General features: G+C 44.5%; 1 protein-coding gene across 5 annotated transcripts in view; it reads left to right on the forward strand.

The window, feature by feature from the left end:
- Positions 1-1,634: 1,634 nt before the first annotated feature.
- The window catches only part of LOC145530191 (ATP-binding cassette sub-family C member 4-like), a 154,660-nt gene continuing 132,587 nt past the window's right edge, over positions 1,635-23,707 (forward strand). For all 5 annotated transcript variants that reach the window (XM_081551109.1, XM_081551110.1, XM_081551111.1 and 2 more), the window contains exons 1-3: positions 1,635-1,776; positions 7,825-7,935; positions 8,485-8,605. In XM_081551109.1, the coding sequence (XP_081407235.1) occupies positions 1,706-1,776; positions 7,825-7,935; positions 8,485-8,605 (303 nt within the window). In that variant the 5' untranslated portion in view covers positions 1,635-1,705. The remainder of the gene's footprint in view (positions 1,777-7,824; positions 7,936-8,484; positions 8,606-23,707) is intronic.

A 23,707-nucleotide genomic window follows, 5' to 3' on the forward strand; every position in this document is an offset into this window, starting at 1 on the left:
AAAGGGTCTAGGGCTCTCAAGGAGAATAAGACAAACTTTTTTTCTACATTGCTTTGTGGTAGTCAATATAACAATCTAGCTTGCTCCAGGACGTTTGTCCTTCTTGAGAACCTTCTGACTAATCCTGTCATCTTCAAATGTATGTTGTGGGAGTGGGTCTGGTAAAAGTATGTGAGGCCTTGATGAGACTGCCTAGTTGGGGCACTCTCCATCCCCCGCCCCCGCCCCCTTCTGAGGTCTATGTCAGAAGATTTCTCTGTCCCTTTTCATAGTTTAATAAAACTCTGCTACACAAAAGCTCTTGAGTGATCAAGCCTGGTCCCTAGTCCCAAAGCTAAATCTTCTACTTGGAGATCACAGAGTCAACAACATTCACCGTAAGCTATCACAACCAAGCCAATCAACATGTCCATCACTTCACACTTTTGCCATTTTCCTGTTTTTTTTTTTCTTTTTTATGTTGAGAACTACTACTCTTTAAGCAAATTAGAAGAACACAGAAATATTATCACATTGCTGTACACCAGTTTTCTAGAACTTACCTTTTCATCTTGCATAACTGAACTAAAAGCCGTCATTAATATCACCAATTTTAGCCAAGGTATATGGGAAATTATCAAAGAATAATATGGTGATCTTGTCGTAGGTACATAAATTTTGATCTTTTTTCATTTAGAGTAGAAGGGAAGAGAAACTGTTGAGCTGGTAATTAAACACTTATGAGGTGGAGCCCAAGATTTTGTTCATTCAGTCCTGCAGTCATTCATTCATTCATTGGCAAAGCATATTCTAGGCACTTTTCACACACACTGTCCATCTACCAGTGAGACAACCATGGTGAACCCCAAACTTGGGTCCAAGACCTTGGACAAGTACTGTTCTTGAGCCTCATCTTTCTCATCTGTACAACAGGGATAATACCTTCTTGAACAGGGCACTGTTAGAGTTGAAAGTGAGGGAAGGTCCCCAGAAATATGCATATGTATTTTGTGACATATGTCACTGTTCCTTATCTAGGTTCTGAACACATGAAAGAAATTAGGAGGCAGTTTCTCTCCCCCCAGAGTCCCCTTTTCCCATCTAAGGGGGCAGCAAGAAGCTCACGGAGGTTCCCTCACAATGCAACGTGTGAGATGCCACAAGACATCACACGTGGGCTGTTCATGCCTTCTGCCAGCTTTCTCCAGGCCGTCCCTGCAGCCCATGGGGAGCTTCAGAGCAGCAGAGGAGGGCAGAGCCTGAGCCTCCCCTCTTGGCCTTCTGAGTGAGCGCCTGGGCTCAGAACAGGAGTTTCAGTGGAGTTTGCAGCCAGGTGGCATCCTTGGAGCTGGTTGGTTCCTGCTGTCCGCTCCCCCTACCCTCCTCCATCAAAGAGCCGGTGGCCTTGCCTCCCACTCGCACGCAGCTCCTGGAAGGTTTGGCCTGACTGCCTCTTCGTCCTGCAGCCCCACACAGGGCCCTACTTCTCCCAGAGCCGTGACAGCAGCGCAGAGCCGGTGACCGGGGCGACCCGGGAGGTTGTGCAGTCCCAGGAGGCGGAGACCGGGCGGCGGTGGGTGTTCCACCTCCCGGAACCTGTGGTTCTCAGGGCCCGCCCCGCAGACCGCGTAGGCGGCCTGGTCGCCAGCATTACTGCGGAAGCCTCCGGGAGCCTCGCTGCAGCCAGAGCAGCGCAGCGCTGCTCCACGCCCGCCCTGCCTGCACCATGCCGCTGTACTGGAAGGTGACGCCCAACCCGCTGCAGAAAGCGAACCTCTGCTCGCGCCTGTTCTTCTGGTGAGCGCCCCCCATCCCGGGGCTGTGATAAGCGGCAAACACGGGGCCCTCCGCTGCCCGCGTTTTTCGGAAAGAAGTGTGGACCCTCCTAACGCTGTCCTCTTCCCCTCAGCACCCTGGGAAGGCGGGGTACGACTAGGCAAGGAAGTGGGGAGCAGGGGTGGCGAGGGGACCCGGTGACCTGGAGGCGGAGGTACAGGGTCTCTTTGCCTTGTTGCCAGCAGCCCCTCTAGAGCAGGAGAGCAGGAAGCTGGAAGGCTGCCCAGGGGGAATCACAGCCCAGAGGGAAAATGCACTGAACACCCCGCCTCTACTCTTTCCGGTTTCCCCTGTACTGCTCAGGAATTCCCAGTTCTGAACTGAAGCGTCATACCCCCTAACCTGTCCCCAGCCCCAAGCAAGGGGCTTACGAACAGCTTCCTTTATCTAATTAGTGTCTTGGATCCTTGATCAGTCCTTCTGTCGTCTCCAACTCTTTGCAACCCCGTGGATGACAGCACTGCCGGTCTCTGTCCCTCACTGTCTCTGGAGTTTGCCCAAGTTCATGTCCATTGCATCCGTGATGTTGTCCATGTAACTCATCCTCTGACACCCTCTTCTCTTGCCCTTAATCTTGCCTAGCATCAGACCCTTTTCCAGTGAGTCCTCTGTTTGCATCAGTTCAGTTCAGTTCAGACGCTCAGTCGTGTCCTACTCTTTGCGACCCCATGAACCACAGCATGCCAGGCCTCCCTGTCCATCACCAACTCTCAGAGTCTACCCAAACCCATGTCCATCGAGTCGGTGATGCCATCCGGCCATCCCATCCTCTGTCGTCCCCTTCTCCTCCTGCCCCCAATCCTAAATACTGGAGTTTCAGCTTCAGCATCAGTCCTTCCAAAGAATATTCAGGGTCGATTTCCTGTAAGATTGGTTTGATCTCCTTGCTGTCCAAGGGACTCTCAGAAATCTTCTCCAGCACCGCAGTTCGAAGGCATGGGTTCCTCAGGGCTCCACCCTCTTTGCCATCTTTCAGTAATGTCCCCGCCCTTTCCCATCTGCCCTATGTGACAGTGGGTGCCAGCTCCCCTGGATTCCCTCCGTCCCCATGTCTGTGACCATGTATTTCTTTCCCTCTCCCTTTCTCTCTGGGTGGCTCTCACTGTATGACCTGGTTCCTAGTTGTGGCAAATTTCACGTGGGTGAAAAATGAAATGGTTTTTATTTAATGATTGGGAACACTATTCTTGAACACGTTTTGCTTTTGCCTGGGACACACAGCCAGGATTGGAGGATGTATTTGACCAGTCCCTTTCCTTACTGTGAATATCTCCACTTCCACCTTTGAGGATCACTTTGGGGATCGAGTCCCTGAAGCCTGTGAGGTCTTTCGCAATCTCTAGCCTTCAGAGAAGCAGTGCATGGTCTTGATGCGGGTGGTCCTGCCCAGGAGTCATTTGGTCCTGAAACCACTGAAGGGTCCCTGAGCCCAGAGGAAACACACAGATGAAAAACAGCTCAGAGAGTTGAAGCTCTTAACTGAAGTGTTCCACGTGGTAGCTGGGACCACTAACTGTGTGGTCCTGAACCTTTGGGCTTTAATCACACTTGGATGATTACTAGTTGTTTTATTTCTGGACCCTAACCCACTTATCTTTCCCCCCAGTTCTAGTATTTCCCTCTTTTATGGGGTAGCCCCGGGGACCTCCAGGGTTGGGAGCTCCTATGCTTGTTTTGATGGTGGTGTATTCAGTGTGTGTAGCTTTATCTCTTGGCCATTTGGTGGCCCTTAAGGAAAGAGGGGCCCAGAAGAAGGAATATGGGTGTGGTTACTGTAAATAATAATAAAGTAGGAAAAATTCTCCTTAACCTCACACAGGGCAAGGAATTTTCCAAACACCTTCTGTTTGTGAATTTTCAAAATGTGTGTGCCTGGAAATGGGAAGGTGAGGACTTTTCATTGATTTGGGTAGGCACCCATTTCCAGTTTTCCTGCTGGAGGGAAAGGCACTATTACCGCTTATTTTATACTTGAAGGCACTGAAGCAGAGAGGTTGAGTAAGTTGCTTACCGCCACACAGCCAGTAAGTAATGAGGCAGGATCCCAAGTCAAGCAGTCTGGCTCTGAAGACTGTGTTTCTTGTATATGCAACTGATGTCACCAAATTGGTCTCCTCTTTTGCTGGGCTCCTAGCCCAGGCTAAGACCCCTTTTCTTGGCTGAAGAGGTTGTTTTTCCACTCAGATTCCCATAGCCAATAACTAAAGTGATGGTGAGACTGAAACAGCACAAGTTTTATTCAATGACCAAAGAATGGAGAAGCGAGAGCTTAGTTCACAAATCAACTTCTCAACTCAATTTGGGTCAAGGTAAAAGCAAGGAAATTGAATCAAGAGAGGGAGGAATATTCATGACTTATCTGAGAACAAGGATGTGGTTTGGACCTGAAACTGAGGCAGCATTCATGTTTAGTCCTTGTGTGGGATGTTGTCATTACCATTGTCAACTGCCACAGCATGGGTGAGTATGCCATTTTGCATACTAATATATTACAGCAAATACATAAATGAGACTCAGTGTCTAGGGGAGGTTAGGTTTTTCACCATTTTGGGCCTGAAAGTGAAAGTTAGTTGTACATTCGTGTCCAACTCTTTGTGATCCCATGGAATGTAGCCCACCAGGTCCTCTGTCTGTGGAAATCCCGAGGCAAGAGTATTGGAGTGGGTTGCCATTTCCTTCTCCAATTTTCGGCCTAGCTAGTTCTAACCAGTTTTTATTTTTCTCTGTAACCTTCTCCTTTGAGCCTGAGATTCAGACAAAAGCAGGAAGTGAAAGTGAAAGAATTAGTCACTCAGTCATGTCCAACTCTTTGTGACTCCCCGGACTGTAGCCTGCCAGGCTCTTCTCTCCATGGGATTCTCCAGGCAAGAATACTGGAGTGGATAGCTAAAATAAATATGATTGTCACCTGGCTGAAGTTCCAATTTCTCACACCAGGGTAAAGACCAGATAAAACTAATGAGGCAGTTGGGGGAACACAGACCAAAGAGCAGGAGAAGGAGAATAATTGTAAGGGGTCCTAAGAATGGCAGAAGCCCAGGAAGCTGAGATGGCCCTTTTCATACTGTCCCAAATTTGTTCAGTCAGGGCCCTTCTTGTTCTGAGTATTTGATCAAGTGACTTTCTCTTCGTTGAATTTTTATTGGAGCACAGTGATTTACAATGTTGTGTTAGTTTCTTCTGTACAGCAAAGTGAATCTGTTATACGTATACATATATACACTCTTTTTTAGGTTCTTTTCCTCTGTAGACCATTAAAAGTATAGAATAGAGTTCTCTGTGCTATATAGTAGGTCCTTCTTAGTTATCTATTTTATATATTATAGTGTGTATATATCAAACCCAGTGTCCCAATTTGCCCTCCTCTCACCGCCTGGTAGCCATAGTTTTTTTTTTTTCCTACATCTGTGACTCCAAGTCTATTTTGTAAAGAGTTCATTTATAGCCTTTACTTACATTCTGCATATAAAGGACATCATATGATATTCATCCTTTTCTGTCTGCAAGCAGCCTTCTTTAACAGTCAGGTTGCACTGTCTTCTATTTGACCCCTCGTGTTAACATAGAAACAACAGGAAACAGCTACAAGGGCACAAACTCCTCCTTGATCAGCCAGCAGGTAATCAGGAGCTATGCAGTGGTCAAGTGTCATGTGGCCCAGAGGCCCAGTGAAGATGTCATCTTTCTAAAGTTAGAGCCAGGTGCTTTAGTTGCCCAGGCCAATGTTCGAGTGCCTCCCCCCCTTTTTTTAATAGTTTTGGCTCTATAAATTGTTTCTCGTGCTATGCTCACCAAGGATGCTACAGGGGCGACAACTCCTTCCATTACCAGTCCAGTCCAGCTGCCTCGTGACTAGATGAATGGCTCCATTTAGATGGGAGGTGGGGTGAGTGTAATTAAAATCTGAGTGTGACCTGGATCAGGATGTGTGCCTTGTATAGCCCGGTATCCACTAGTAGAATTTTCTTGGAGACAGCTGATGGCCCAGCGTGGGTGGTCCTTGCCCCAGGGGCCTCGAGGACCCTCAGGGGCGCACTGTGTTTGGGTTTTCTTGAGTCATGTTAGACTAATGGTGGCACCCTTCCATCCAGGATACTGCCTCCATAGACCAGACCCCCCCAGGTTAGGTATGATCCTGTTCCCAGAGCCCGTGGGCATGGTCAGTATCTAGAGTCTGTCATGTCTGGAGGTGGAGGGCTCCTCAGAAAGATTGGTTGGGTCCCAAGAAAATAGGGATTTGACTAACACATATGCCTTTGCTGGGGTGGTGTGGCAATGGGGGTAATCTTGATGTCCCTGGGCAGAAGCCTGGGCATGAAGGGATTGAACTGTAGTTTGTTCTCAGCTGTTAGTGGAATTTCCTGAAAGTATAAGGGGCTATATTTATTCCCTGATTGAGGCTGAAGGTGCAGACCCCATAGTCAGTAAAATCTCAGCCCTTATGAAAGTCTTGTGTTACATTTGAAAAGAAATTAATTGGCCAGGAAGTGATAATGAAACGTGAAACCTGAGTTCTGTTCCCGAAGCCTAAGAATGAATTCCCGGGAACTCGCAAACACAGAGGCAGAGTTTATTTTAGATACAACGTCCTGAGCATAGACTCTGAGAGGGGGTGAAGAGCCCCCAAAAGGTGAGGATTATAGCAGTTTTATATCTTTTCTAGTATTGATCTGTATTTTTGGTTGATTCACGACTTTAATATACATCATTTTTGACCAATTAATGTAAACGTCACAATGTCCAGTTTGTCGATTGTATGGCTTTCTTGGATCCCCCAGTTTCTCAGTTTCTCTAGACATTGTAACACCGTCCCTCTACCCTTTCTCAAGAACCCAGACCATTATTTAGGGACCAAATGTATGTTTTAAGCGCTAATGGTCTTCTTGGAGGTTTCGCTTGATAAACTGGACAGCAGTTAATAATTGTCTTGTCCTGGGTCTGAATGTTTTATGACCTTCCAGACCAGGAAGGGATTCCTCTGAATGCCTGGAAATTGGAGAAAAGAGTGAGATGCTTACTTGAGAAGAGAAAAATTGAAATTAAAAAAGGAATTAAAAATTGAAATTAAAAAAAGTCTTACACTGTCTAGCAATTTCTGCTATAGGGAGGACTGTAAGAAAAATCAACATATGCATTTTAGTTGGAAAGATATTACTTATCTTTAGGACATCTTCAGATGGTTGGGGTCAGAAAGAGGCTCATGTGAGGGAAGTCTGACAGGGCTGTAAGAAGGTCAGGGTCCAGAGCCCGATGGACTCAGGGTGGTGTATTGTAATGTGATTCCCTGTAAAATGCCTTTGTGTTATTAGCTGAACTAAGGAGGTCTTGAGACCGCAAGGTTGCATCTTATGTGAATATGACTGGAGGAATTCTTGAGTCTGATGGGCTTCCCTGGTGGCTCAGTGGTAGAGAATCCATCTGCCAGTGCAGGAGACACGGGTTCAATCCCTGAGCCAAGAAGATCCCCTGGAGAAGGAAATGGCAGCCCACTCCAGTATCCTTGGCTGGGAAATCCCAAGGGCAGAGGAGCCTGGAGGGCTGCGGTTCATGGGGTCACAAAACCAGTCAGACACGACGTAGCCACTAAACAACAACAGCAAAATCCTTAAGTCTGATACAGTTGAGAAAATTTAAGTGCTTGGTAATACAGGAACGTACCTACAGCCTTATCCACAATAGCCACTCAGCTCTATTCTATGCTCCTGAACCAAGGTAACTTTGTTTTGATTTCTAAATGTATTTTTCGTAATAATTAAAGTAGATGTACAGTGTGTGTTCAGTAGACCACAAACAGGGTATTTTAGGTAAGTTATATTCTGTGTAAGCCAGAGTGACTTACCGACACCCTGATATATGTGTTTATGTGTTTGTAAGCATATGTCTAATTTTCTCCCTACATCTTTGTATAGTTAAAATGTAGACTTTTTGTAAACAATGTCCATTAATGTAGGATTCTAATTAAAGATTTGTAGTTTGAATATATGTCACTCTCCTTTTAATTTTTAACAGGTGGCTAAACCCCCTGTTTAAAATTGGTCATAAACGGAAATTAGAAGCAGATGACATGTACTCGGTGCTTCCACAAGATCGCTCCCAGCACCTTGGGGAAGAGCTGCAAGGGTGAGCACAGGCAGCGGGGAGAAGGGGAGGGAGAGGGTGAGTTTCCTCTGTGGGGCTAAAGGCTTGTGGGGAGGGGCCTTTGCCTTCCTCTGGGGTCTTCTGAGCCTCCTTCTCTGACTCTGAACCCTCACCACTTCATGCTGACCCTGGGCTTAGCCCACTTTGGAGGCTGGGGAGCCTGTGTTCCCTGTGTGTGTGGATGTGGAGGGAGCCCGCAGCCACGGCCCTAGAGCACTAGCTCTGTCCCCAGAGGTTGGGCCCCTAGAGGACAGTGTCTGCCCTTCTGAGCTGCTCATGCCCTGTGAGTTCAGCAAAGCTTAGCAGGAACTTGTTTCTAGAATCTGGGACTTTTCTCTGAAGACCTGGTCTGGTGCTTTTCCTGGTGCTTCAGAGTCTGCACCACTCAGCTTTCGGGAGCCCTGCGAGCAGTTAGCATCATCTGTGGGGCAGCCACAGAGCGCTCCGTAGCCAAGACTTACCTTCTGCTCCGTCCCTCCGTGTTCTCCTGTGGCCGGGCTATTCTTCACTGTGGTTTGTTTCTCTTCGCAGGTACTGGGATCAAGAAGTGTTGAGAGCCCAGGAAGATGCCCGGGAGCCTTCTTTAATGAAAGCAATCATAAAGTGTTACGGGAAATCCTACTTAGTTTTGGGAATGTTAGCATTTCTTGAGGTAAAAGCTTTTCCATACAGTGCTTTGCTTTTCAGTGTGCGTGGGTCAGTCCTGAGATGGATGGACTGAGGCGGGGAGAGGACAGTGGGTTAAGGTCTGAGGGTAAATCTCATCTAGGAATCATGATGTAGATCAGCGGTTGCATTTCTCTTTAGAACGGACTGGTGCTTAAAGGACTTGACCTCTGGGGATTACTGTTTTTCTTTTAATTGATTAAAGCGTAGTGTAATGGAAAGATAGCACCGGAAAAGAAAGATATTTTATACCATGTTAGGATGTTCTTGGTGCTCAGTATAAATCCTGAGTGATCTTTGACCAAAAGAATACCTTACAACCTCAGGGACTATGTGTCCTGTGGTTTGGAGAAAGTAAACTTCAGAGGACAGAGATCAGAAGATGGTAACAAATGTAACAGATTCCAAAACAAAGGCCAGAAGTGGAGTTTCAATAAAGCATTCGGACAGTAATTTGAAGTTAAGGATTTTTGTGGCAACAACAGGACTATGTTCAGCAACATGGAACTGAACATTATTTTTCATACAAAGTTAAACGCACATTATATTTCTTTTCTGACCACTTGCCTAGTCCCCATCTCTTTGAGAGAGACAAGCTTCATCATAATTATTTCATCTGATTGACGACTGTCATTTATAACTTTATTGCTGCTTCTGTCTCGGGTATTCCTTTGGAAAAGGTGTATGGATTCATTACATATTCTAATGTATTGCCTATAGATTGTAAGATAAAGTCAAACATGTATCTGCTGATACTTTTTTAAGTTGACCTGTCCTTATACTTAGAAATGCTCTTAGTAGTAGGCTTCCCTGGTGCTCAGAAGAATCTGCCCGCAGTGTAGGAGACCCATGTTCAATCCCTGGGTGAGGAAGATCCCCTGGAGAAGGAAATGGCAACCCACTCCAGTATTCTTTCCTGGAGAATTCCATGAACAGAGGAGCCTGGCAGGCTCCAGTCCAGGGGGTCGCAAAGAGCTGGACACGACTGAGCAACTCTTACTCAAACTTGGAGTCGAGTCCAGAATAATGTAAGACATTTTACAGCTACTCAGCAAGCAATTGTTGACTTTCTCAGGTCACATCTGATAAATGCTTTCTAAGAAAGGATCATCCCCTTCCTGTGGAACAGAACCTGGGGCCCTGCATCTGGGCGGGAGCTGCCAGAGCTCCCAAGAGCACACCCTTCCCTGGGCTGCCCCGTCCTCATGGGCAATGTCACCCAGGCCAGAGTCCACCGTGGGGAGGAGCTCCAGCTTCACCATGAATTCAGTGCACCCTCCATGCTGGTTTCTGTCCTGGCTGTGGGGATGGTTTGCTGGATGAAGGGAGATCCTGGTAGCCTGGCATTGGCAGAGGGTGGAGGAGGGGATGTGCAGGGCAAACCTAACGCAGAAAGCCGTGAGGTCAGTGACCTCCATGAACCTAAGATCCTGGGTCAAGACCCCCCAGTGAGACAGTCCACCTGGGGACACAGTGCCGTCAACCCCCTGTTCTGGCTGAGCCTGCTGGGGGTCTGCTGCAGAGACCCCCCTGGGTGGCTCGTGCTCTCCGTGGTCCCTTAGTGCTGCCTTAGGGACATGGGCAGGCTGTGAGTGTGTGAGAGCAGGAGGGATGGAAGATGCAGTTGTGAAAGGGGTGTTTTAGGTGGAGAAGGTGTGAGTTGTCCAGAGTCTATCGTGTTGCGGGTGAGGTGGGTGGGCCAGGTAGTTTACAGGTGGGAGGCATGACTCTTGTTTAAAGGCTGTGTTGTACTGAAGGGCACTGCGAGCAGTGGACAGCTGGGTAGGTGAAGTCCACCCCACACAACTGGAGAGACAGTGAATCTGTCAGCTCCCAGGTGACTGAGTGGTCCTGGGAGATGGAGTTCTCATTGATGACAAAGGCGTGTTGACCATTGTGCCAGAGGGTGGGATAGCTGTGTGGGGCAGAGTGCTACCTTTGAGAGGGCCCTGACCACCTAGCTACTGCAGTGCCTTGTGAAGGGCGGGGGTGGGAGAGGGAGCAGGGACCCTTCAGGCTGTCCCAGCCCTTCTTTGTCCTGTGTGTAGCTGTCCCAGACATTGTACTTCCACATAGTCACAGTAAGTCTCTGTTTGAAATACACAGGTGGCAAGCAGGTGTGGACTGTTGATGCAGGATTTCCTGACCTCACAAAGCAGACCTCTCATGAATTCTGCTTGTCTGGAAACCCTGGGGCCTCGGTGTGTGCCTGTGGCTCATGCCAGTTGCCTGGTTGGATGAGTGGCTTCAGGGTTTAATGTTGGATCATATCGGGAGCAGGTCTTTCTCTGCTGTCCCTGGTTCTCTAGTTTCTCTTTGGTACTGGATGCTAAAGAAGCTTAAAGTCAAGTGGGTCTCAAAGCAGAGCCCATGTGGCTGGGTTTGAACCGAGCTACTGGTTTTTCTTGCTGTCCTGGGCTATTGGCTCCTTGGGTGGGGTCGCTAAGCCTTGGATGGATCCCATCCTAATATGGGCTTTGGATCATGGCTGTGGCAGCTCATGGGAGAAGCAGACATAGACAGAGAGGCTGCAGGATCTGGGATTCTTCCTGAGATGGAATCTGCCCACTGTGGTGCTGGGAGTGTTGATTTCAAAATTGTCCAGCCCCTGGACTCCATCCTGCCAAAAGTGAAAGTGTTAGTCGCTCAGTTGTATCTGACTCTTTATTACCCCAAGGACTGTAGCCCACAAGGTTCCTCTGCCCATGGAATTCTCCAGGCAAGAATATTGGAGTGGATTGCTGTTTCCTTCTCCAGGGGATCTTCCTGACCCAGGGATCAAACCTAGGTCTCCTGCATTAGAGGCAGACTGTTTACCATCTGAACCACCTGAAAGGGTCCAGAAAGATCCCTGGGGGCAGCATAAGGTGCAACTGGGAGAGCTCCAACTTCTCTTTTAGGATCTTGGTTGTTGGGTGGTCGTGGTGGAGAAGTAGGGAGTAGAGGACCGTAAATGTAAGTGCTCATCTGTGTAGTAGTACTGCTAGTACTAGCTGCAGTACTACTTAGTTAAATAATTGATTTTATAAAACAGCTTTCCTTGTTGTGATCTATCTGTACTGCTTGTTGGTCTTTGTATGTTAGACAGTGGAAGATGTAAACTCAACCCAGAATTCTCTAAAACACAAAAGTGTTTCCTTGGTGACCTCCAGCCCTCTTTTAACTCTTTGGGTGCAGAGAATGTCCCATGGATCATCCATGATCCTGAGCAGTGTGCTCTTTCTACCCACAGCACAAGCAGGACCTCCCAGGTACTCCTGGCAGCACCAGTGAGAAAAAGCAGGGTGATGCCAGTCCAGGGTGAAGCTTTTAGGGTTTAGGATGTTGAGATATGAAAACCTCTGTCCTATGAGAACTGAGGAGTATCTCTATCTCTCAGAGAAACAAGCAGCAGGCTGTGGAGCCCTTGCCGGTCACCCCTAGTTAGAACAGAACAGCCGGAGAGTTCCCAGGGCCCTGGCCCCTGTGGGCACCTCCGCGGGGACTGTGGGTGGGAGGATAGGTCTCCGCCTGCCCTGGGCCCTCAGGGGGAGAGGAGGCGCCCGAAGCCTCTGCCTGGGCCTGAGTCACAGAGAGCACCTCCCAGGGCATCAGGGCTTGTCTCTGAGAGGTGAGATCTCTACCTGCTGGTGTGTAAGTGGGGTGACCTCAGAGAGCCAGAGTGGGTTCACCCAGTCCCTTCCCCTGAGAGGGGAGCAGTGGCTGCGAGTTATGTCCTCTTCCCAGGACCCTAAGAAGTGGCTTGGTCTTGTCTTGTCCAGTCACTTGGCCTTTGTCTGAAGCCACTTTTGCTGATGGTCTCTGGTCCAGGTAGAGGCTGTGGGAAGCACATGTTTGTATAAATCTTCACTTTGGAGCTCAGCTGATGGGCAGGAAGTAAACAGAATCCTCTGAGTCTCACAACGGGCTTTGTGCCTTGACGTACGGCTGGTTCCCTGAGAGCTGTAGCGGGCTTTTGCCTTTATTTCGCAACCCTTTCTTCCATGTGTCTCTCACTTCTTCTCAACCCAGGGGACTGAGAAGTGGCTGCTAGTGGCCAAGATACTGTGGGCTGAGAGCAACCACTGAGGACCACACAGTAAAGGACAGGAGGAGGGGGCCCTGAGCCGAGCAGAAGGGGACCTGCAGAGCAGACCTGCTGTGTGCGCCCTGCTGATTCCTGAGAGCATAGCGTTGGCCATCAGATGTTAGTAATACCCACAGAGATGACCTTGAGTTATAAATGAGGGTGATGCTTTACAATCCGTTTTCTTTTCTTTTTCTAAGTATATGTAAGTTTTTATTGCAAAATCGAAAGAATTTTTTAAATTATATGATTGGCTTATAATGTTTTATTAGTTTCTGGTATACATCATTAGTGATTTAATATTTGATACAGTACATAGTAATTTTAGTCACCAACTGTCACCATAAAAAGTGATTCTAGTATTATTGAGTATATTTCCTATGTTATATATTACAATCTTGTGATTTAGTTTTAAAGATTTTATTTATCTTTTCTCCTAATCCCCTTTTATTTATTTGATAAATTGGTGTTTGTGCCTCTTCAGTTCCCTCACCTGTTTCACTTGTTCACTTCACTCCCCTCAATCCATTATCTTTAAGTAGTCAGGGTGGTAGGTGACCCTTTTTTAAAAGACTACATTCATAATGGTTAAAAACTTTAGCAGTCTGCTTAGAAGTGAGACTTTAATTACAGGCTAGAGAATTTGGCTTTAACACATGATTTTTCTCAAGAGTTTCTGTTCTACTATGATCACCTGTAAGCAGCAATGAGTTTTCCAAGGCCTTTGTGAAACCAGCCTCTGCCATTATGAAAAGAATAAGTTTCTGCCCTGGACTTCTGTTAATAAAAATGGTGAAATGATTTCAGAGCACTTTGAGCTGTTATACCTCCTTTAGCTGTCCCAGGATTCTTCTGAGGGAAGCAAGGTGGGTATTTCCATAGATAAGGACCTGGAGATGCAGGAAGGCACAAGAGGGGCCTGGGGTCATGTGACTTGCAGGTGGCCAACCTGGTTTCTGAAGCACAGAGTTCTGATTCCTAGACCAGTGTTCTCTGCATCATGTCCTGAGTCTTCCTGTCCTCCCACAGCCTCCACTGAGGCTCAGAGTCAGAAGGAGGTGTTTTCCTAACAACAGCTCTCAGCTCCTCTGTCAACTGCCTCCTATAGAAAAAATTTTTTTTCCCGTGGATTTTTAAGAACATTTCAAAAATGCAAAAATAGAATAGAATGGAAGGGTAATACAATGTGTCACTGCAGAATAGGGCTCTCTGGCCGAAAGACTGTTGTGAGTTGATTCTTTTTTTGAGAAATAGACACAGGAGAAGCTCTGAGGACAGAGTGGAAGTTACTCTTCTGTGAGGGACATTTACACTGATAAAGGAAATCTCTATTTGTAAAGGTGTCTCCCTTTCTATTGGGAAGATCCTCTGGAGATGGGAAAGGCAACCCACTCCAGTATTCTGGCCTGGAGAATTCCATGGACCATATAGTCTACAGGGTCGCAAAGAATGGGACATGACTGAGTGACTTTCACTTCACTTTTCACTCCCTCTCTATACCAGCAATAGAAGGATGGCTCTAAATTACAGCAAAATCCTGCTGAAGGAGAGTCTTCAAGAAGAATGAAATCTGCATAACAAACCCAACCCTACTGTAGTTAAAGCTTCTTTTCCTATTAATCTCTCATTGGTGCTCCTTCACCTTTTCTTTTGTCTTTAGCTGGAGATGGTATTTAACGTGGTGGCTTAGGCCATCACAGGGAGTTACTCAGTTCTTGATATTTCACATGTGTTTCAGAAATATACATGTTAATAAACTTCTGCTTGATTTTCTCCTATTATTCTATCATTTATTATAGAGATCCTCAGCTAAGAACTCAGAAGGGTAAAGGGAAATAAGCCCCTATGTCACTCTAAGTCAGTTTCAATAATTGCCATAATGAGCAGTCTTGATTCATCTGAAACTCATTCTCACTTCCCAAGATTATTTTAAAGCAGTTCCAAGACATCATATCATTTTTATGCGTAAATATTTTAGCCTGTATCTTTAAAAGATGTGGAATCTCCCACCAGTAAACATATTTAGCATAAACATTATTATTATACATAAATATTAACTTTAATATCAAAATATCTAGCCAGCGCTCACAGTTGTCTTTTTCCTCTCTTCTGTTGGAAGCAGTATTGAATAAGGTACATTTGGCTGACACAGGTTATACAGATTGCTTTTCTGTCCCCTCCTCCCCCTGCCTCTAGGTTGTTTGTCCTGTAGAGAGTCCCACAGCCTGGATTTGGCTGATCGCTTCTCCTCCTGTGTCAATTAACATGTTCCTCTGGCACCTTAGGTTGGTGTGTAGGTATTGAAGTTTGACGTAACTCCTTTGGATTTTCTTCACCCTTTTTGTCTGTGTGGAAGGTAGGGTCATATATCTCCCTTATGAGGTACGTAACATCTGTTGTGTATGGGGGGACGGGGGTGGGTATGGGTGTGTGTGTAATGTTAGGAGCTATTCATGATCCTTCCGCAAAGTCCATTAATTCATTAAGGGTTGCAAAATGGGGATGTTCTAAGCTGTTTGATTAACCCTGAAATATAATATTTATAGGGAGATCAGGAGAAAATAATTTTTCACTTTTTAAAACCTGTTTTCCAAATGATAAGTTGGTTCTCCTCTGGGGCTAGTGAGTTTTCATTGTTTGTTTGGTTTGGTTTTGTGAATGTCAGTTTGAGTTCATGGATTTCAGCATTTCTGACCTGATTCGGCCCATTTCATTTGTTATGCTTGTGCCAACATTTGCTGCCGGAGTCCAACTCCAGCAGGTCCAGGGGTTCCCTCAGGATGGAGGGCATCGGCGATACGAATGAGAAGACACAGCGAGTCTCGGTGTTTCCAAGTGTCTTCCAACTTTATTATTTTTAAGACAGCTTTTATATTTTTTGTGGTACATAGAAACAAATGTAAAGTATAGAGTCATACCAATTCAGCTCAGTGGGCATACCAATTTAGCTTAATGGGCATATGAATTCAGCTTAATGGGCCTATCAATTCAGCTTAATAGGCCAGCAGTTTTGACCTTCATTGAAACCGTTTGCATGTTTTTAGTTACAAAAAGCCTCATTTTGTTTACATCATCTTCCGGCCTGGGGGCCTGCTAACATCTTGTGACTCTCCATTGATAAGGGTTGATCAGTCAGAACATTTTTGTATCAGGCACAGCAGGAAAGAATTCATCAATAGAAAGTTTCAAGGTAAAACCTGTTTTTGGTAATTTACTCTATACCTTGAGCTTAACAGAAAAGAATGTAAAGAACATAAAGTCAAAGAACAGCAAGCTGAAGGTCAGCTCCAAGTAAGAATCATCAGTTAAATCTACAATTGTCTTATTATTTGTATTAAAGCTAAACTTCTACTTATATAAATCTCTAACTATTATGCTTTTATTATATAGGCTAAATACGTTAAGAGTAAAAACATAGTGAGTAAATATAGATTAAGTAACAGTTTCATAAAGCAGTATTTCTTATATTTCCTAACAAGCCTTTTTTCCTGTGAAGGGTTTTGTGCCCATAGGGGCTTTCTGTGTGGAGGCTCTCAATGCTGTTTTATTATTAAGGAGCAGTCATGTATATTAGCTCTAAAGGCACAGGCTTATTTATTAAACAAACTATTATGTTAGCAAAAGGAATTTAGATCAGCATACTCTATATCCCAGATAATTTTATTTAGGGTGCTACCATTCAGGGGCCTTGTTGATTTGAGGTTTCAGAATGATCTATTTTAGAAGGGAATCAGGAAAGGCCTTTTGCCTAAATTATAGAAAATAAGAAGAGGTTTTTTATAGTAAACATCAGAAAGACAGATATCTTTAAGGTGAGCGCTGAGGCAGCCTTCTGAGAATCCCTGAGGCCTGAGAAGCCGTGCTCAATCATTCCTCTTTCCCATGACTGTGTCATGGGTGGGATCTCGTGGGCTGGCTCCCGGCAACTTGCCCATCTTTGGGCAGTGGGAGTCTATTCAGGTTGGGTCCTAAGTATTTTGCATGTACTCTAGAAGTCTTTGCTAGGTTTTTTTTTAATGTCTTTTTTTGTTTGTTTTGTGGTTTCTGGTGTGACAGTAAGTTTCTAGCTCATTTTGTACAGCATTTGCTCAGCCCTGGAATCATCCATTTCTCTAAGCAGCCCTGTCTTCTTTTAGTGTGAAATGGTCTTTATAGACTATAGTCTGGTTGCTAGAGGAGCTTACTGCTCTTGATTGTTGTGTCTTGGCTTTTTCATTAGATAAAGTTAGAATAAATTTTTTAAGGTAGACAAATATGTTTATATGGGTGTTTCCAATCCAATTCAGATGGAGGACACTGGTGTTTTTACTTCATCTTATTGTGCTTACATGTCTCTTTTCTCCCATCATTTATTCTTTTTGTCCGATGTCTAAGCCCACTTCTCAATGATATCAACATAATGATTCATTTGTTTTACCTTACAAAGTGACTTCTGAAAGCAATTTAATATTTTTATTTTCTTTTGGAGTTCATACTGTGTTCACGTGAGTGTATGATGCAGAGAATGTTTTTTCAAATTATTTTGTTTAAAATCACTTTTGATAGTTCTTTTTTGTATGGCTCTGCAAACCAACAGAATGGGTTTATATATTTAGGTACTCTTATGTAATTTTAGTGTAAAATTTTAGGAATTGCTTTTTAAAAATTTAGTTATATTTTAGAAGTATAATTCTGTATAATGTTTTCATGACTCCAAAATCAAGAAAAGGCTACTTTTAAAGAAGGCTGATGTCATTGTTAACTCTATTCTAATTCTCCTTCTCCTTTTAGAGATAACCTTCCAGGCTAATTTTGACTCATCTTTTTATTAATGTTTCTTAATATAGTTTTTTTCTGAACATTTTATTTTTCCTACTGTGTAGAATGAAAAATTTCAATTTCAATACTGTAATCTCTGGACTTTTCTGGAAGCATGAAATGTGCAATGGAACTCTGGTTAAAACTCTTTATGATCATTGTAATTCCTGCAGTTCAGGTCTGCAGCCATTCCAGGCTCAGATGCCATGACAGTGCAAGAGTGGAGGTTAGTAGATGCTTACATGGGGTTAGTTTCCACATCCAGAATCTACAGGGAGAGGAATCTTCTCCACCCTAATCAGTTGAACCTCAAGCAGTTTCTGGAGGCTGGGCCTCGGGTGTCAGAGTGCACTTATCCCCTCCCAGGTGATGCTAAGGTGCAGTCAGCACCCCATGGAATATAATCTGCCAGACTTGTCTGGCCATGAGGATTCTCTAGGCAAGAATACTGGAGTGGGTTGCCATTTCTTGTAACAAGTTCATTTTGTTGCACTGGTGAATATATTTTCACAAAGACAGAGGGTATGGTTTTGTTTTGTTGTTGTTCAATTGCTCGGTCATGTCCAACTCCTGGAGACCCCATGTACTGCAGCACACTAGGCTTCCCTGTCCTTCATCATCTCCTAGAATTTGCTCAAACTCATGTCCATTGAGTCAGTGATGCCATCCAACCATCTCGTCCTGTGTCATCCCCTGCTCCTCCATCCCTCAATCTTTCCCAGCATCAAAGTCGTTTCTAATGAGTTGGCTCTTCACATCAGGTGGCCAAAGTTTTGGAACTTCAGCTTCAGCATCAGTCCTTCCAATGAATATTCAGGGTTGATTTCCTTTAGAATTGACTGGTTTGACCTCCTTGGAGCCCAAGGGACTTTTAAGAGTCTTCTCTAACCCTGCATTTCCAAAGCATCAGTTCTTCAGCACTCAACTTTCCTTGTAGTGCAACTCTCACATCCATTCATGACTACTGGACAAACCATACCTTGGACTATACAGATCTGTGTCAGCAAGGTAATGTCCTTGCTTTTTAATACTCTAGGTTTGTCACAGCTTTTCTTCCAAAGAATAAGTGTTTTTTAATTTTAAGGCTGCAGTCAACCTCTGCAGTCATTTTGGAGCCCCCCAAAATAAAATCTGCCACTGTTTCCATTGTTCCCCATCTATTTGCCATGAAGTGATGGGACTGGATACCATGATCTTAGTTTTTGAATGTTGAGTTTTAAGCCAGCTATTTCACTCTCCTCTTTTGCCTTCATCAAGAGGCTCTTTAGTTCCTCATTGCTTTCTGCCATAAGGGTGGTGTTATCTGAATATCTGAAGTTTTTGGTATTTCTCCCAGCAATCTTGATTCCAGCTTGTGCTTCATCCAGCCTGGCATTTCACATGATGAACTTGGCATAGAAGTTAAATAAGCAAGGTGACAATATACAGCCTTGACATACACCTTTCCCAATTTTGAACCAGTCTGTTATTTCATATCCAGTTCTAACTATTGCTTCTTGTCCTGCATACAGATTTCTCAGGAGGCAGGTAAGTTGGTCTGGTATTTCCATCTGTTGAAGAATTTTCCAGTTTGTTGTGATCCATATGGTCAAAGGCTTTAGGATAGTCAGTGAAAGCAGAAAGGGATATTTTTCTGAAATTCTCTTGCTTTTTCTATGATCCAACGGAAGTTGGCAACTTGATCTCTGGTTCCTCTGCTTTTTCTAAATCCAGCTTGTAAATCGGGAAGTTCTTGGTTCACATCCTATTGAAGGCTAGCTTGAAGGATTTTGAGTATTACTTTGCTAGCCTGTGAAATGTGTGCATTGTGTGGTAGTTTGAACATTCTTTGTTCAGTTGAACCTAAACCAGTTTCTGGAGTCTGGGCCTTGGGTGTCAGAGTGCTCTTATCCTCTCCCAGGTGATGCTAAGGTGCAGTCAGGATGAAGACCACTGTGTGAGAGACAAGTCAAGGCTAGTATGCCTAGAATTCTGATGGTTATGATTTCCGCAGGTTCACTGCTTTTCCTCCTTATCTTTGGATTTTTCTCAAGTCTACATTTTGTCATCCTTCGCCCAGTTCTAAAGATTCTGTCTATTCATTTTTTCCTACAAGCTCACTCTTTTCTGCTTATATGTCTCACTCAAACGTTTCGTAAAACTTTGATAGCTTGTTTCTATTTTTGTGGGTTTTTTCTCCCCCATGAATGAGATATGGGGAAGTTGCGTGAGAAATGTTTCAAGTACATTAACATGGAGGAGGAATTCTACCCACTCAGCAGTTCTAGCATCTAAGCTAACCATGCAAGAAGTTACCCTAAGAAGCAAAAGGTGGGACCCAATGTCAGGTGCTTTCAATGAAGCTGAATACCAAGGACTCTATCAATAAATGTCTACCTCGAGCTTCCCTGGCAGTCTCCTGGTTAAGACTCCATGTCCCCAGTGCAGATGCCAGGTTTTTTTTTTTTTTAACTAATTTATTTATTTTAATTGGAGGCTAATTACTTAAAATATTGTGGTGGTTTTGCCAAACATCGACATGAATCAGCCATGGGTGTACATGTGTCCCCCATCCTGAACCCCCCCTCCTACCTTCCTCCCTACCCCATCACTCTGGCTTGTCCCAGAGCACCAACTTTGAGTGCCCTGCTTCATGCATCAAACTTGCACTGGTCGTCTGTTTTACATATGGTAATACACATGTTTCAATGCTATTCTCTCATACCGTCCCACCCTCACCTTCTCCCACATAGTCCAAAAGTCTCTTCTTTACATCTGTGTATCTTTTGCTGTCTTGCATGTAGGGTCGCCTTTACTGTCTTTCTATATTCCGTATATATGTGTTAATATACTGTACTGTTGTTTCTCTTTCTGACTTACTTCACTCTGTACAATAGGCTTCAGTTTCATCCACCTCATTAGAACTGACACAAACACATTCTTTTTTATAGCTGATTAATATTCTGTTGTGTATATGTACCACAACTTCCTTATCCATTCATCTGCCAGTGGACATCTCGGTTGCTCCCATGTCTAGCTATTGTAAACAGTGCTGTAATGAACGTTGGGGTACGTGCGTCTCTTTTAATTCTGGCTTCATCAGTGTATATGTGCAGCAGTGGGATTGCTGGTTGTATGGCACTTCTGTTTCCATTTTTTTTAAGGAATCTCCACACTGTTCTGCATAGTAGATGCCTAGGTTTTTGATCCCTGGTCAGGGAACTAAGATTCTGCATCCCACATTTTATGGCCAAAATAAAAAGTCTGCCTCAGAGACTCAGACACTCAGATAATCCTGAATAATGGATGTGGTGGTATTAAATTCGGCTCTTTTGAAGATCCTTTATGATTTCAGATTTGTGAAGAATTATTGTGAAAGAATAAGAAATATATGCTCAATTGGTTTGTGGAAAGAATATACATGTGGTCATAGGTTGATGTCAAAGAAGAAGGGTTTAAGGAGGCAGTGTTTGACCTTGTTCCTGCTTATCAACAAAGTTTTAATTTGGTTAGTTTCATGGTTGATAATGAATATTTTCCCAGTTGTTTTATGTCTTTTCAGTTGAAGGTGAGAGTCAGGGATGTACAGATGAGAGAATTCCCTGGTGGTGTGTGCTCACACCAGTGTACACGTGGTGGGGTTAGGTCCTGGGAATGCTGCTACCAGTGTCTATGTCCCCAGCCACAGCCACTCCTTGCGTCTCTGAGTGACTCTCCAAGACAGAGTCTTCTGAAATTGGACCTTTCCTTGGGATCCACACCACTGTTTGATTTGGAGTTAATACTTAGAACAGAGCATTGAGCAAATGTCGGAGCTAATCTTCTGGTGTCAGAAAATCTTTTTCCTGGTTTGCCTCAGCCAGTTTTACCAAATGCCAGAAATGGAAACACTCACAGGTTACAAACGCTGCTGCCAGCTGTCCTGTTAAATGACTCTCCATCTCTAACCTTTGCTTGTGTGTGGAGGGGATGGATTTACTCAGTCTACCTTTGAGGGCCTCAGTCACTTCTGCCCTATGTGTACTGGAAGCTTGCAAGAATCATATTTAATATGTGTCTTCTTATTCTCTATATGTACTTTGGGGTTTGTTTTCACAATTTTGTGCTATTCACTATTTTGCTTTCTATTTCATTGAGAGAAATTACTGGAAAATTATTCTTTGCTTGCTGTTATTTTTCATATGGAGTATATCAATTTTCAGTAGTTGCAACTTATGCCAGGATGGAAATTCCTTGTATGTTGTACTTTCCTTCCCTTCTCTGAATTGCCGTGATGGCCCCTTGCTGCAGGCAAAGCTGTGCACGTGTGCTCACTCAGTTGTGTCTGACTCTTTGCGACCCCAAGGACTGTAGCCCGCCAGGCTCCTCTGTCCATGGGGTTCTCCAGGCAAGAATACTGGGGTGGGTTGCCATTTCCTCCTCCAGAGGATCTTCCCAACTTAGGGATCAAACCTGCATCTCCTGTGTCTCTTGCATTGAGATGGATTCCTTACCATTGAGCCATTGGAGGAAGTCCCAAAATAGTGCTTAAGAATAACAAATGGCTTTCCTCCCAAATTGCATCCGATCAAAGTAACAGGTCATGACTGAAAACCTTTATTATCTTTTTGAAATTTTCTATTCCAAAGAAAGAAAAATCATTATCAAGCAAAAAAAAAAAAAAAAATAGAATTGACAGATGAGTGGAAGGTATGGGCCCTGAACTGGCATTATACCTTAATGAGCCTTTTTACTAAACTGTTTTTTTTTTTTTAATATTTATTTATTTGTCTGTCCCGGGTCTTAGTTGCCACATGTGGGATCTAGTTCCCTGACCAGGGATCTAACCCAGGTCCACTGCATTGGGAGTGTGGAATCTTAGCCACCAGACCACCAGGGAAGTCCCACAACTGGGTTATTAAATATTGTTTCTCAGTGAAAAAAAACAGGTATATTTAGGTGGTAGTGACCTGCCTTTATTTACTCTTTTTTGCTGGATTTGTTGTCCTTATCCAAATTCTCTTTGGTGAGTGATGTTACTCTTATTTCTCCTGTAATTACAAGGATTTTAGGCTTAAATGGAGAGCTGAGTAAAAGGTGACAGTGATTCCCAAAGAGAGTCACAAATTTCAGGAAAGTTTGGAAATGGCAGATATTACTACTGGGCTTCTGGTGGTTTGTGGCTGCAGCACTGGACTGCTCTTGGTAGCACCTGTGCTAGGACTACCTGTGTGTACAGTTTAAAATTCTTGCTTCTCTGTAGAGCCTCCACATTTCCATCTCAGTAAACTCTATAAACTGTGTTTGACAATCTGCTGTATGAGGGACTCGTCCAAGAGCTCTCTATGCCTCTTGGGATGGATGACAAGACATGGTGAAAATGTATCAGAACTGATCATTTTGCTGTGGTCTGATCATCTTACTTATACTTCTTCAGCTAAATAGTGTTCTCTTTATTCTCTATAGTAGATGAAAATTTCCATGACTTCATGGAAGGAGCGGAGAAGGCAATGGCACCCCACTCCAGTACTCTTGCCTGGAAAATCCCATGGATAGAGGAGCCTGGTGGGCTGCCGTCTATGGGGTCGCACAGAGTCGGACAGACTGAAGTGCCTTAGCAGCAGCAGCATGGAAGGAGAGGCAGTTGGTGCAGCCTGTGAACCTGTGTGTGTGTACATACATGTGTGCATGTGTGTAGAACAAGACAAGAATGCTGAGGTTTAATGAGACCCCCATATGAGGGATGGGGACATCTTTTGATAAATATCCCGATCAGGCACTAGTTGGCTAAGAAAATGCTTAGTTTTTTTAGTTGTTTGGTGTTATGGATTCTCCCTCCCTTCCCCTTGTGTGTGGGTTCCTCATCTTCAGACAGATAGAAGAGAGCTAGCAAAGCAAACCTGTCAGTTGCTTATCCTGTCTGTGTTAGTAAGGCAGAACTGCCAAAAGGAAAAGCCCTGTTCCTGAAAGACTTCCAAACTTTTGGCATTTTGTCTTTTATGAAGTCTGTGGAGGAAATGATGTTGAGGGTGGAGATGTTTACTGTAGGTAACTTGAATTCATTGAGTGGTTTTCCTTGATGGTGAAGGAAGGGAACCTGGGGAAAAGGGGACCTTCAAGGGGTGACGAGAGAGAGGAAGTAGGTTGTGGGATGGAGTGGCTGTTCGGCAGGGTGGGTAGGTATTGCTGTTTCTTTGCCTTTTTCTTTGGGAAAGAAACTTGCTTCCCCTAAGTCTTACTCAGGGTGGAAGCCTCAGTGTACCCTGA

This window comes from Giraffa tippelskirchi, chromosome 12 (genome assembly GCF_054371585.1).
Source record: "Giraffa tippelskirchi isolate mGirTip1 chromosome 12, T2T-mGirTip1v1.2.pri, whole genome shotgun sequence".
NCBI lineage: Eukaryota > Metazoa > Chordata > Mammalia > Artiodactyla > Giraffidae > Giraffa > Giraffa tippelskirchi.